Raw genomic sequence first — 16,074 nt, 5'->3', positions numbered from 1 at the left:
TTTGCTGACGACCTTCTTATCTTCTGCAAAGGGACTGTGGAATCTGTTATCGGGGTCACTAGTATCTTAGATTTATTCTATGATATGTCAGGCCTCAAAGTTAATGCCTCTAAAAGTGAATTTTTGATGTTGGTATGTCTACTAGTGCTATCGAAAATATTCAACAAATTACAGGCTTCAACAATGGCTCCCTGCCTGTGAGATATCTTGGCATCCCTCTTCTCACAAGGAAAATTTCAGAAAAAGACTGTGTTATTCTCATTGATAACATCAAATCCAGATTGCACCACTGGTCCAGTAAAACTCTTAGTTATGCAGGAAGATTGGAACTAATTAAATCTGTGCTGACTAGTGTTACCAACTTCTGGTGTAGACAACTTTTCCTGCCAAATTCTGTTTTGATGAAGATTGAACAACTTTGCTCCCGATTTTTCTGGAAAGGGATTGACAAATCAGCTTCTAGAGCAAGAGTGAGCTGGAAAAATATATGTTTCTTGAAATTCGAAGGTGGGCTTGGGGTTAAGGATATGAAATCCTGGAACAAAGCATGCATGATCTCATTAATTTAAAACATCCTAGCTGAAGACGGATCTCTATGGGTAGCTTGGCTTAAAAAACTATGTTTTTAAAGAGAAAGATTTCTGGTATGTGGGAATTAACTCCACTGCAAGTTGGAGTTTCAAGAGACTTTTGAAACTCAGACGTGAGGCTCACCATATTCTGTCTTCAGGTGCTATAAAAGTCACTAAAATCCGGGATTCTATTCGGGAAAAGAAGGCAAAGGTCCCTTGGCAGAAACTGTTATGGTTTCCCCTGCACATTCCTAAACACAGTCTGATAGCATGAATGGCTTTCCTTGATAAACTTCCAACAAAGGACAGACTTCAACGAATGGGACTTATCAGCGAAAGCATATGTGTACTCTGCAAATCTGAACAGGAAACAAGGGACCATTTATTTTTAAAATGCCCAACTGCTGTTACAATTTGGACAACATTCTTCCCACTTTATGGTTTACGTTTTACTGCTTGTTCATGGGAGGTTCTTATAGCATCGGCTAGTTCTAATTGGAAGGGAAATCATTGCTTACTATGATCATGAAGATAGCTCTCAATGCTCTCATTTACACATTATGGGAAGAGAGAAACAAAAGGGTGTTCCAAAATCGAACAAGGTCTGCAGAAGCGATTCTTAAAGCTATTAAAGATACTGTAAGCTTACAACTAAGCGGTAGGACTATTAATAGAGTCGATAGTGTTAATATTTCTCTATGCAATCATTGGGGTATAGTTGAACATTGATCTTCTTGTTTGTAGCTTGTTTTGTTTCGAACCTTGATGTATAGTAAAGAAGATTCTGCTCTTGGATAATAATACCTGATTTATCCAAAAAATAATACTAAACCATCCATATTGTTTCCAATCTATTTTCTTGTAAAAGAGGACATCGATGTTAACCACGTGAACTCATTGGATTAAACTTAGTGTTCACTTAATCAATTTGTTGGTTTTCTTTTTATTTTAATTTGGGAGTACGTAGTTGAAAATTTTGTATATATAGAGTTGCATATAAATTGGATAGAGGTCTGAATATTATGTTTAGATATATATATATATATATTATGGTGTTTTTGTTGAATTTGTTAAAATTTATTTGATTATGTATGCTTGAATATACGAATTTCCTTTTACTTTTTCAAGAAGATAGGCTAAAGTTTGAATTTATATTACTCTCTTATTTTCATACGAGTTGATTTTGTTTGATTTTTCTTATGAATTATGAGTGTCTTTATCTTTCCATTTAATGGTCTAACTATTAATTTTTTATGATCAATTTTGATTACATTATTCTCCATAATTATTCAGGCTACGATTATATTTTTATTAGTATTTTTATGATACCCATCATGTTTTTTTATATAAAATCACATATAATGTTTTTTGAATCCAGATCATCCAAGAAAAATATGCTATCTTTTGTTATTAGGATCGCTCCTTAAATTCATATATGCTATAATTTGAGTTTTATGAAGAAAGAAGCAATATTGGGATTTTGACTTCCAATATTAACATTGAAAAAAATGTAATAGTTTGAGGTTTATATATGAAGAAGAAAAAGGTAATGTAAACCAATATATACATATTGATAGTTTCCTACGTTCATTACAACATGACAAAGGAATCCTCTAGATTACATATGATTGTTATTGTTGTTGTTATAGTGGGTAATTAATTAAGAAAACTCATGTATTACTATCATTAAGAAAAAATATATATAAGGTTTGACTGTCTAAAATATTAATTACAACATGTTGAATGTGAAATAATGTTTGAACTAATATTAAAAGAAGTTATCATGAATTTAGAAGATCAACTTTGAAACATAAAAATGTATTATAAAGGGCTAAGGCCGAAAAGAACTTAGGTCCCGATAGACCGAAGGCGGTTGTTTGGTTTGAAGTTCTATTATTACAGTCGTTGATAGTCGGCCAGGTTGCCCAAGACCCGGCAACAGTTTGGTCACATACCATGATATGAGAAGAAGTGGTCCAATTTGTAAGCCAAATATACACAAGACATGTCCTTTAAGTTTCAAAGATAAATCCTTTTTGTTTTCCTACTTTTCCAAATCAGATCTTTTCGATACGTACATGCAAAATCCATGCATGATAATGCTGAAGCATTCAAACTTTGAAGCAGCCTGTTCTTTTGAAACCAATTTGCCTAATTCCTTGTTATGTCCTTTGCAGACATTCTTGGTTAAACTCTTTGTTGATACGGTTATTATAATCGAATTCGACTAGTCCGTCTAATAAAATATCAGTAGTTGGAACGATTTAACAAATAGATAAAATCAAGAATTGAACAAAAACTCAGCCATCAGAACCTGCTTCAAGTACATAGTAACGGTTCATAATCGTTCGAGTTTACGGAAAGTTTTGACTTGGTACAATAAGCAGCTGTAGTAATAACAAGATGGACGGTTCCATGCAGCTGAAGCTAGAATTTCTGTATTACCACGGAATTGGCGAGGCCCGCTTGCTCGATGGTTTGGGTTGGATCACTAAGAAGTTTAGGGGGGAATCCCAGTAGCTGCAGCTGATAATTGGTTGCACCCCCAGGTCTAGATGCATTGATGAATGAACGGACGTCTTCAACTGTATTGCAGAAATTGAAGCGAGCGACCAAGCGAGTCCCATCGGCCAACCTAAGCTGAATCGAGGTTGATGGTAAATTTTCATCTATAACTAGGCCAGGAGAAGGGCTTGGAGCAGTGTTGAGAGGACTGGAACTGACGGTTGGTTCAGGAGTTGCCGACATACTGCTGCTACCAAGAGTTCTTCCTACACCCTGAAATGCTACCTGTCACTTCTTCTTTGGTTCCTGCGAGCAGACAAACATAAGAGTGATATTCTCAAATGGACTTGAAGAACCGATCAGACAGATACATGTCTGAAGAAGGCACTTTCGATCACTTCCTAAATTCTACAAGTTACAACCTTACAGACATATATAATGCCAGTAAGAGAGATGCTCACAGGGAATTTCTCGTTCCTCCGTATCAAATTGACATGAACAGAAGACCTTTTATCAGCACTTTCAAGTTCTTTAGGACACTCAGACTTTCGGATGCTCTGCACCAAGATTCAACCAGGTTGTTAAAACATCACGAAAAAGGTATTTTGAAGCATATCAATTGGTTCAGTTCTAAAAACACGAGTACATCGGTCGCTTTATTTCTACTCTTGGATTCTATTTTCTTTCATTGATTTAAGTCCTAATTTCCATTACCTCTAAGAAATGTGCATTTTCAGGATCATCCAACCTCCTCAGTGGGCCATCATTTACAGTGAAACCATTGGTCCAGAAAACGATGTTGTGAATAACAGCATGAGGCTGCTGAGGAACAGAAGATACGTTTTCCCCCGAGAGTAATCTATCGGTTCCAGTAAAACTCGTTGAACTTGATGACAGATTAAGCTGATCGATAGGTCGCTCCCAGTTGCCTAGCTTGATTGAAAATCTCATCAACCTCATTATTCTTCGACGGATCTTGAACAAGCATGCCACTGCAAAATTAAGAGTTATACCTGATCATCTCTAGCATGTTATCCTATTGAATTGCAGGGTTGGTGTTTTCTTCAGATGAACACTTTGAGAAAGCTTAACATATCAAAGAAGACGGTTTCATCAACGATGACTAAAAATGAGGAATGTTAAATATAAATCAAACTGTTACCGAACCTCACATCGGATGTGCAGACCAAAACTTATCAGCTTGTACCTATACCAGATGGCACAGCAAACAACACAAAATTTTGATGAAGCCTAATGAATGTTGCTTAAAAGAATCAAAATTATACGTTAAGTCTAAGATGGTTACAATTTTCTACGGCCGAGAGAAGCTAAAGATCGTTTCCTCAAACAAAAATTATACATAAATTCATCAAAATTCCTCAAACAAAACCTTCATGTATTTAAAATAATAATTCAACATGATATGTTATTCTGCGTAATGCAAATTCTGAGACCAGATGCACGAATACGTTGTCTAAGATGCTAACAATTTTTTGCGATAAGAATCCACGGCTGATAATGTTAATAATTGACAATGACGATAATATCCATAAGTCATATACTAATCAATTAAATTAATAGGAAGGAATTGGAATGAAATTAAACAAGAAAAAGGAGGCGAGAGAAGAGGAAAACCTTTTTTCGCCGCCAGTGTAGGACTCCTGATGATTATCAGAATCGGTGTCGGAATCGGGTGCAGGGAGCCTGTTGAGATCGGCGAGAGTGCGAATCCCGCCGGCACGGCTGCTGGACGACGGCTTAACAGGCTTCTTATCACGTGAGGCCATTGGTATTATGTGATTAAGAATGAAAGATTAATAGAGAAGAACTGCATAAAATGGATATGGAATGGAATCGATCCGCGTTTCGCTACATATTAGATTGGCCACATTGGTATTATGCAAATTGGTACCTGAATTTGTTAATTATTCTCAAATTAGTACTGAAAGTTTTTTCCTTTCAAATTGGTACTTGAATTTGGAAGGAATTCTCATATTAGTACCTATACTTACTATTGATATCAAACTACACCCATAGGCCATAGCTTTTCATCCCCCTCCAATCATATTAAAATCACTATTAATATTTATTGACAGACAATATGAATATCTTCAATTTCATATATAATGTAGAAATATTATTATAAACAATATTATTTAAGTTCGAAATATCTAGAGGAATATGACATTAAAATCGCTTCTTGATAGTATATGTCTGTACTTATTGTATTATTATTTTTGTATTTATTAAAAACAATTTGTACATATTTACCATCAAATATTTTCTAAAATAAAAAATCAATATTTATTTACCATAACATTTTAATGGACTAAACTATAAATTTATAATTTAATCGATTGGTCTGTTTTAATTTTAATATATATATGAACTAAATTCAAAATCACAAGACTAAAAAAAATAATCTATACTCTCGTAATGTTGTTGCTAAGTAAGAACAGACATAAGAACTTATGTTAGGAGGACAGACTTCTAAAATTATCAGAAGTGTAAAATATAAGGAGATGACAGTGTTTCTGGTCAATCCTTATAGTTAAGATTCCTAAATTCATATGTATATATTCGCTGTACAGAAAGTCAATGTCGACATTTGAGTCCACTGTGGTAGAGGATGTCGAAATCTTAGTCAAACTCTAGCTAGCATAATTGTTAGTTCAATCATGGCAAAACCAATGTCGACATCTGAGTCCATTGTGGTAGAGGATGTCGAAATCTTAGTCAAACTCCTGTTGGCATTTATGCTAGTTCAAACATGGCAGTACGGCTATATTTAGTTGGAAAAAGTATCGCATGGTTTTTACACATTAAACTTTATATTATCTTTTTATTTGACGATGAAACTCATAATATATTGACAAAAGCTGCTTGAACAGTTAACTGCTAACAAAACAATATATAATGAATATCCCAACAATTCTAAATCCAAAATGAACCACTTGGGCATACGACATCCCTTGTAACTTCATCTTTACAAACAACAGGCCCTGAGTGGATCATTACTGGCAGAAATGGGCGATGGAATTGGACCAAACAGCAAATTTATGTACAATTGACGCCATTATTGACTACGATTGCAAACCAATACCAGCACTTGCATTGAAGGCGGCACTTAAATACCCAACCTTCAAACCAGCTTTATCAGCAACGATATTCTCTCTGCAGCGGTAAGAAATCGCCGGTAATTCCTTAAACCCGACTGATATTTTAGCCGCAGCCGCCATGGCATCGTTCTTCTTCGGACTCTTGTTGTTACTAGAGGGGATTTCATCGGCCGTACGCTTGTAAGAAGCGAACCATTTGGCGTGCATGTACGCATGTTGTCTCCATGGTGGCATCTTCATGTCCCTATCTTTCATCGATTTCCTCGTTGCTTTGCACATCAGCCTCACGATCTTCTTCAGTTTTTCCGGTTTTTCGACGAAAATCATCGGAAAAACTTCGATTAACGAAGCATAACTCGTTGTTGGTCGAGCTATTTCGAATTCCCCAGCGAGATTTACTTCGATGATATAACGAGTCCCATTAACATTCACGTCCACGTATTCATATCTCCCTGCTGGATGCCTCCCAAATTTCTCCCACCGTGATTTGCACAGTCCTGTTTATCAAGTTAATAAGATTACATTTTGACCACTAAAACTCACCAAAATTCAAGCTCCCTTTTAAAATTTTTGTTTGGTTTCGCCCCGAATCAAATTATGATAAGTTGAAATATAGGGATTGAACTCTTAATTTGAATATAAATAGAGGTGCTAAAGACACAAATTGACCCATCTGAAGGAGAATCAAAGAAGCTTACCGGCGTCAAAGCCATTGTCTCGCAAACCAGACATGAGCCGACGTTTATAACCCTCGGAAAACATGTCCAAAACATTCCGACGAGCAAATTCTGCTACCTGTTCCAGGATCTTAAGCTTCTCCTTATCATCATCTTCGTCCTTGACGAGCAATCTCTTTAACGTGTCTTTTGTGTCCGACCAATAACCCTCCGAATCCGATGATCCATCGTTTTCCTTGTCCTTCTCTTGAACAGTCTTTTTATTACCCCCATGCTCATCGGATTCAAAGGCGCAATCACTCTCGAGAAAAGAATTCACAAGATCAGAAAGATCACTCAAATCCTCCAGGGAATGGTCGCTGCCGCTGCTCTCGCAGTGCCGTACCAGCGACACCGCACGCGCCGCCTCGTCAAAAGCCGCTGCTATCTTAAAATTGAATCTCACTGGAATCCTCGCCATCATCAACAGAACCAATACCTTTATTCCCTCCTTTCTAGGGAGGATGATTGAAGGAGACTGACAGTGGTTTTATATTGGAGAAAATGGTAAAGTTTCAGTTTTTGGCAAATGGTGTCGTTATGTGCTCATTATAGTATCACAAACAAGCCAGAAAGGAACAGTGTATTTCCCAGAATATTCGGCCGATATTATACGAAAGTGGACGAATTAATGGAAATTTAATACCTTTTTCTCTATATTTATAAAGAATTATTAGATACATTATCTCGGCTACGTGATTTGACTTGGTTCTTCAGTGTTTTTAATGAACCTAACCCGAACAAGAGTCTAGATTCATTTTAAACGCCACGCCTTTAATTTACCAATTTATGAGTTAATTTACTGATGTCATTGCTACGTGGAAAACAGACTTTGTATGTTCCATTTTTGGGTAACCTACACAGTTGGCCACTAGTGTTTGGGGTAGTTTTCGTTTTCTTCACAGATATTTTAAAAATTACAAATCGATCACTAACATTATCGATTGTTTACAAACTAGTCACTCGACGTTAACAGGCGTAACGAAAAACACAATTAACGCATTAATTGCTGACATAGAATGAGTTGAATAGGTTGACTGTCACGTGAATTACCCTAATATCTTAACGGCACCTCCTCTTCTCCTTTTATGGTCTTCACTGCTCATCCTACCCAATCAGTCTGTCTCTTTACTTCAGAAGCATGGAAGATTTGTTCTTCGATTCTTGCAGCTTAACGTCCTTTTCATATCAACAAGTACAACAAAGAAGCAATTTTAATTTTAAAACCTGTGTTTTTCCATTGCGTCCAGGATAAGTGAATGTTTAGTTCAGTTGCATGCTAAAGATATTACTCCATATGATAAGCAGGAGCTGTTAGGAAATAAATCGAGTACAAGTAATTTCCCTATAACCAGATTAGTGAGAATGCGAAATAAAAGCGGAAAAATAATACCCGAAAATTGATAACGGAGTTCAGTCAATTGTGCTTATGTCTCCGGACTACTGCAGATCTTTTACTAAGAGAGAAAATTTACAGGTGTTTACAAAACACTCACTACTCACAAGAAAGCTCTCTAGTATAGGAAGAAAGAAATGTTTTGGGATGATTTTGAAGCTAAATGAGCTAGGGTATTTATAGTTGAAACTTAGGGACCAATCTTTGTAAATACCCTAAAGTCCAATGACTAAAAATAATTTTCCCATTGCTTAAATTCAAAAATAATAGGCTGCCTAACTTTGAAAAATTAGCAGCCCCCATTTAGCCACCTTTGAAATTATATAGCCACCAAAAGCCATCTAGAAGCCATGCATTTTTCAACAATCTCCCACTTGAAGATTGATTTTAATATGTCTTCACACCTCGATCAATGCAGCAGCTTTCTGGTCTTGATTACTCTAGCATGCCAACTGAAGCTGAACACAACTTCAGTTTGTCCATAGTCACCGAATAAAATGATATCTCAATTGTATGTGCTTCGTTATGGAATGAAAAGACGGATTCTTTGCTAGATAAATAACACTTTGACTGTCGCAGTACAAGACATTGTTTTCTTGTTTCTTGCCTAACTCTTCCAAGAAACTTTGGAGCCACACCATCTCCTTGCTGGCTTCCGTAACAGCGACATATTCTGCTTCAGTTGTGGAGAGAGCAACTATCTTTTGTAGTTGAGAAACCCAACTCACTGCGGTTCCTCCTAGAGTATAGACATATCCTGTAGTGCTCCTTCTGATATCGACATTTCCGGCTAAGTCAACATCTACATAGCCTGTCAGTATCGTATCTCCACCTTTGAAACAAAGTGCTTTGTTTGTGGTACCCCGCAGATATCTGAGGATCCATTTGACTGCTTCCTAGTGTACCTTGCCTGGATTATTTATGTACCTGCTAATAGCTCCCACTACATTAGCAATATCTGGTCTAGTACAAACCATGGCATACATGAGACTTCCAATTGCTGAGGCATACGGCACCTTCACCATGTGTGCTCGTTCTTCCTCCGTCTTTGGTGACTGTTCTTTAGAGAGTCTGAAATGAACACCTAAAGGTGTACTTACTGGTTTAGCATCTTGCATGTTGAACCTGGAGTAATGTACTCAGCCTGTGATAACATCAAAGTCCCCGACTTTGTGTCTCTCTTGATCCTCATCCCAAGAATCTGCTTTGCAGCGCCCAGATCCTTCATAGCAAACTGCTTCGACAATTTTTGCTTCAAGTTTATAATCTCTTGCATGTCTGAGCCTGCAACGAGCATGTCATCAACATACAACAATAAAATAATGAAGCTGTTCTCGAACCTCTTGATGTAGCAACAATGATCTGCTTGGCATCTGGTAAAACCACTGCTACTCATGAAGTTGTCGGACTTCTTGTACCACTGTCTAGGAGCTTGTTTTAAACCATACAAGTTCTTCTTCAACCTGGATACCAGGTTTTTCTTGTATGCCTTTATGAAGCCTTCTGGCTGCCTCATATAGATTTCTTCCTCCAAATCACCATGAAGGAAAGCTGTCTTTACATCTAACTGCTCAAGATGTAAATTCTCTGCAGCTACAATTTTCAACATCAGTCTGATTGTAGACAGTTTTACGACTGGAGAGAAAATTTCATTGTAGTCAATACCTTCTTTTTGCTGAAAGCCTTTGACAACCAATCTTGCTTTGTAGCGTTTGCTCCCATCGTGCTCATCTTTGATCCTGTAGATCCACTTGTTATGGAGCGCTTTCTTGCCTGGTGGTAATTCAGCTAATTCACACGTCTGATTTGACATAAGCGAGTCCATCTCATCTTTCATGGAAGACTCCCACTTGACTGAATCCTCCACTTGCATTGCTTCATCATAGCACTCTGGTTCACCATTGTCAGTCAACAACAAGTAGTGTAAAGAAGGCGAATATCGTTGGGTTGGTTTAGGAATTCTGGAGGAGCGTCTCAGTTTTGGTGTGTCTTGTTCTTCTTGAACTGCTTCAGGACTGATATGAACATCATTTCCAGAAATCTCCTCGAACTCAGTAAATTCCTTTGTTTCAGCTTCGGTATTACTTGATTTTGTGGTTGACCTGTCTTTGTACATCATATTTTCATTGAAAATGACGTCTCTGCTTCTGATGATCTTCCAATTTTCGTAGTCCCAAAATCGGTAACCGAACTCATCACCACCGTAACCAACAAAGACGCATTTGTTGGACTTGGCATCAAGTTTACTTTTTTCATCAGAGTTTATGTGTACATAAGAAATACAACCAAACACTCTTAAGTGTGAAAGGTTTATTTCTTTCTTGCTCCAAGCTTCCTCTGGTATTCCGCCATCCAAAGGAACTGAGGGCCCACGGTTGATCAGGTAAGCTGCAGTATTGATAGCTTCAGCCTATAGAAATTTGGGCAATCCGGTATGTATCCTCATGCTTCTGGCACGTTCATTCAAAGTTCTGTTCATGCGCTCTGCTACGCCATTCTGCTGCGGTGTCATGGGAACTGTTGTCTCCATCTTGATCCCATTGTTTGCGCAGAAATCTCTGAATCTCCTATTTTTGTACTCTCCTCCATTTTCAGACCTCAACCGTTTGACTTTCAAACCAGTCTCATTTTCCACCATGGCCTTCCATTTTCTGAAGGTATCAAAGACTTCTGATTTCTTCTTCAGAAAATAAACCCACACCTCCTTGTTGAATCATCGATGAAGGTGACATAATATAGTGAGCCTGCAAGAGATGGAACTGGGGATGGTCCCCATACATCAGTATGAACCAATTCTAACCTTTCTGCCTTGGGTGCCTTGCCAATCTTTATAAAACTGACTTTCTTTTGTTTGCCAAAGATGCAATCCTCGCATAGTCCGACATCTACATTCTTTAGATCTGGCAGCTTCCCTTTTGACAGAAGTATCTTCATTCCTTTCTCACTCATATGACCAAGCCTTTGGTGCCATAGGTTTGATTTTACATCAGCATCTGCGGCTGCAATGATATTCTCTAAATTTGAGGTTACATAGAGAGTACCAGTTTTCTTACCACGAACAATGACGAGTGCTCCTTTGGTAATCTTTCATTCACAGCCTGAAAAGGTTGTACTATAACCTTATCCATCAAGTTGTCCTACAGAAATCAAATTCCTTTTGAGACCAGGAATATATCTCACTCCTGTCAGCTTCCAGGTGGTCTGGTTTGGCAGCTTTAGTCGGATGTCTCCTTTTCCGACGATCTTCAAGGTTTCATCATCAACAAGACGAACCTTCCCAAAATCACCATTGACATAGTTCTCCATGATTTCTTGGCATGGCGTGGAGTGGAAAGATGCCCCTGAATCTAAAATCCATGATTCAATTGGACTGTTGACGCTTAAAATCATGGCATCACCTGTCTCCTCCGTCACGTTGGCAGATTCATGCGCGCCGGTATTTTTCTTCAGTGCTCGGCACTCTCTTTTAAAGTGACCCTTCTTGCCACAATTATAACAGGTAAAATCTTTCTTTCCTGTTGTGGATTTTCCCCATCTGGATTTCGATCTGCCATGATTTGAATTTCTTTCTGAAGTTCTCCCTCTGGACTCCGTGTGCAAGGCTGAGAAGGTTGATGCTTCACCCGATTCTCTTCGTCGAATTTCTTCGCTCAGTACCAAATCCCGAACATCGTCGAATTTCAATTTACTATTTCCCGACGAGCTGCTAACTGCTGTAACAGTAGCATTCCAACTGTCTAGTAGAGATGATAAGAGACTTAAAGCTCGAACTTCATCATCGAATTCAATTTCCACTAAACTCAACTGAGTTGTGATTGTGTTGAGTTCATTTAGGTGTTGTGCCATCAATGCCCCTTCCGTCATCCGCAAATTGAATAATCGCCTCATCAAATGAACTTTGTTTGAGGCCGATGGTTTCTCATACATACTGAAGAGAGTCGCCATAAGACCCGCCGTGGTATTTTCCTTTGCTATGTTGAAAGCAACATTGCGGGATAACGTCAGTCGGATAACTCCGAGGGCTTGTCTGTCGAGAAGAGCCCAGTCTTCATTCTTCATGCCCTCTGGTTGCTTTCCTGAGAGAGGTTGATATAGATTTTTCTGGTACAAAAAATCTTCAATCTGCATTTTCCAAAAGCCAAAGTCCGCATCGAACTTTTCAATTTTCACCTTCTCTTCGTCTGCAGCCATCGCTGCCACTCGAATATGGTTTCGTTTGGATCGTTTCTGACAATTCTTGCGAACCACCGTGTATTAGAACACCTCTGTCGACAAATTCGTATCGCCGACAAAATTTTACTAATCATAAAATTCACTATTCACGTGAATAGTAACCTCGCAAAAAATTGACAAAATTCACAACCAAAAGCTCTGATACCAGTTGTTAGGAAATAAATCGAGTACAAGTAATTTCCCTATAACCAAATTAGTGAGAATGCGAAATAAAAGCGGAAAAATAATACCCGAAAATTGATAACGGAGTTCAGTCAATTGTGCTTACGTCTTCGTACTGCTGCAGATCTTTTACTAAAAGAGAAAATTTACAGGTGTTTACAAAACACTCACTACTCACAAGAAAGCTCTCTAGTATAGGAAGAAAGAAATGTTTTGGGATGATTTTGAAGCTAAATGAGCTAGGGTATTTATAGTTGAAACTTAGGGACCAATCTTTGTAAATACCCTAAAGTCCAATGACTAAAAATAATTTTCCCATTGCTTAAATTCAAAAATAATGGCCTGCCTAACTTTGAAAAATTAGCTGCCCCCATTTAGCCACCTTTGAAATCATATAGTCACCAAAAGCCATCTAGAAGCCATGCATTTTTCAACAGGAGCTTGATGAAGCTCTACAACGCGAGGTATATCACCGTGTCATGAAATATGTTTATCTGTAAATAAATTTGCTATTTTTCTCACAAAGAAAAAAGCTTGTCCTCATTGATTTGTTTTGATTCATTTTCCACGTAGATTCAAGCTGCATTTCATACAGATGAGATGAGGGAATGAATGAGCTACTTCCATGTAACGGTATGGAAGGGTGTCCCCAAATTGAGCTACCATTACCGAAACCCGAACCCTCATTGTATGCGTGTTAAGTTTCATTTTCTCCGAATACCCAGCGATCCGACTTTGTAAGGCAGATTGAATCGAATCCGGTACGGCAGCGGCTTGTTCGTTTTCTATTAGGAATTTTAGGGATTCGAAAATGGCGTTGAACGCGGTGTCTGGGTAGATGGAGTAGAACACGGTGTCGTCTAGGAGGCGAGAGGAGGCTTGAGTTAAAGGATTAGGGTTGATTGAGTATAAGAATAAAGGTTTTAAATAGCGGTCTGCGACGTTGATAGAGCCTACGAAATAGTGGTAGAGGTGCCTTCCGATATACCCGTAATAGCGCCCGCTATGACCGCAATTATGGTAAACGAGACATGATCGAAAATGCGACCGTCACATCATTTTGAATCTCTGGTAAGAATGGTGACGTCGTCGCCATGGACGGCGGTTGAAGCGAAGGACTTGAGTAATTTTTTTATATAGACTTCAAGAACCCCAAACATTAGTGTCAGCATTTTAACGTGTCAGGTGTGTTTTTCGTCAGGTCCGTTAACGTTCGTTAAGGTTAAGTGACCAGTTTGTAATAAATTGATAACGTTAGTGACCAATTTGTAACTTTTGAAACATCAATGGAAAAAACGAGAACTACCCCAAACATTATTGACCAACTAATGTAGTTTACCCATTTTTTAAGGTCCGAGATTTGCTCAAAAACTGAAGGGTCGTTTAATCTGCTTTGGAATGAATGTCCAAGTTCAATGAACCAATGTTGGTGTCTAGGTACAATGAATATGATCTCACGTGATGATTATCCGTGAAATAATTTGATAGAGGTTAAGGAAAGAAGAAAATATAAATTTGTGGACTCGTAATCTAATTAGAGAGGGTTAAAATACCTGAATTTGATGGTCTTGATTTGATCCGACTCTATAAGAACGATTTTTTTAAAAAAATTTGAGATTCGGGACGGGAGAGGACGAGTTATATAGAATATAACTTTGGCACAGATAGGGTCGAGTTTAAACTGACATGTCAAACTAGTTAATTTTTACTTTAAGATTTTTTATTTTATATAATTAAAATATATTATTTAATATTAAAAATATTAATTATATTAATTTAATTATTTTAAATATAATAAATAATTATAAAATATATTATTTTAATTATTTTAAAATATTATTTTATTCGGATAGAGTCGGGTCGAGTTTTTAATCTAAAAATCAAGATGAGTTTGGAACGGAAAAACCTTAAAATTTATCAGGGCGAGACGAGATCGGGTTTTACATATATATATATATATATATATATATATATATATATATATATATATATATATATATATATTTGGGTCGAGGTCTGGGCGGCCAATCCCTAAATCTAATACAGTGTTTTTACATTTTAATCAAACTCGTATATCTCTTTAGTAATGTGATTTACATGTTTTGATTTTCTTTTGATATGGGTGTGTATAAGAGTTTATTAGATTATCCTAACTATGAATTCTCGTTTCAAACAAATGATTGAACGAAATAACAAGTAGATGATTAGGAGCATAAAAATTCATTAAAAAAAAGCAACGAGGTTAGGTAATTGCTGCTGAAGCTGTGAGCTTTTTTAAAGGTACAATCGGTGCGCCTACTTTAGTGCCTGGTTGTTCTGAGATTTTTCTATGTGATTTATTGGGGGTTACTTAAACTGATGAGGCCAAGCGTGTGACCAGAAATACCAAGCAATTATTGCAAAACCCCAAAATTGGGAGTCCGATCAACAAACCGGAGAACAAGGGAATTTTGCCATACTTGAGTGCCCGCAGTAAAAACCTCAACCGGAAGTGATACCGTAACAGAGCCATTGCAGCACACCGGAGGAAAAAAATCAAGGCGCTACTCCCCCGTGGAATCAAACATAAGCCTCCAATCAAGCTTCGACTGCTCCCACATAAGCCTCTGCAGCCATAGCTAACAATCCCCACTCACACCCTAGACTCCAATCAACATTTCCAAGAGTCAATTTAACTCCGACGCACCACGAAACCCAAACAACACGTGAAACCCTAAAAAAAAGTAACCGCCACAGAGAAAAATTTTATGTCATCATGGAATTCGTTTTTTCATCTTTACTTGTTTAATATTGTACCTGTTTATATTCTTTCATTGGATGATAATAAATATTAAATAAATACGTATAAATTTAAATATTAAATAGGATGCGATAGGATCATGGGATGATTTAAAATTTTATAAGTTTAAATATTAAATAAATGGAGTTTAAATCTTAGGGGCCGCTTGTTTACTGCTGAATGGAACCATTCAGCATTGAATGCTGAACCGTTCAACATTCAACGTGTTTGATTCTCACCTCTTAATGAAGACTATGCTGAATGAAACAACAAAACACTGCTGAATGATTCAGCATTAAAGTACATTCTGAATCATTAAGCATCTGGTATTTTACCATAATACCTATTTTTCACATGTTGTCTTATTAGACAAACATATCTTATAATATAATAAATCATTATGAAGGTAAAAAAAAATATTCATAATTCAGATTGTACATTCAGAACCATTACCAAACAGTTTGTCACATTCAGAGCTAATTCATACATAACATTTGAATCATTCATGTAATTTAATTATTGAACGCTTAATCATTTTATTTTATCAAACAACCCTTAGTTTTTTTCCTTCAAGTATTTACAAATTCTTATG

At 37.2% G+C, this 16,074-nt stretch overlaps 1 protein-coding gene and 1 pseudogene across 1 annotated transcript; both read right to left on the bottom strand.

Annotated features, from left to right (window-relative positions):
• Nucleotides 1–2,999: 2,999 nt before the first annotated feature.
• On the bottom strand, nucleotides 3,000–4,915 carry LOC120151281 (annotated as a pseudogene).
• Nucleotides 4,916–6,111: 1,196 nt separating this feature from the next.
• Nucleotides 6,112–7,510, bottom strand: LOC120151245. Its single transcript, XM_039163763.1, has 2 exons — nucleotides 6,895–7,510; nucleotides 6,112–6,693 (listed from the first exon to the last, which is right to left on the bottom strand). Exons 1-2 carry the CDS (start codon nucleotides 7,334–7,336, stop codon nucleotides 6,161–6,163), a joined length of 975 nt encoding a protein of 324 aa, XP_039019694.1. The 5' UTR covers nucleotides 7,337–7,510; the 3' UTR covers nucleotides 6,112–6,160.
• Between the last annotated feature and the right edge of the window lie 8,564 nt (nucleotides 7,511–16,074).

This window comes from Hibiscus syriacus, unplaced genomic scaffold (genome assembly GCF_006381635.1).
Source record: "Hibiscus syriacus cultivar Baekdansim isolate YM2019G1 unplaced genomic scaffold, ASM638163v2 tig00111036_pilon, whole genome shotgun sequence".
Classification (NCBI taxonomy): domain Eukaryota; kingdom Viridiplantae; phylum Streptophyta; class Magnoliopsida; order Malvales; family Malvaceae; genus Hibiscus; species Hibiscus syriacus.
Note: the sequence above shows the minus strand (reverse complement) of the source record. Positions and strands in the feature narration are given on the sequence as shown.

Bases quoted from the DNA above. Each gene is read 5' to 3' on its own strand.
- LOC120151245 (XM_039163763.1), bottom strand. From the start codon at position 7,336: ATGATGGCGAGGATTCCAGTGAGATTCAATTTTAAGATAGCAGCGGCT. The intron at 6,694-6,894 runs GTAAGCTTCTTT...CTTGATAAACAG, and splicing joins AGACAATGGCTTTGACGCCG to GACTGTGCAAATCACGGTGG.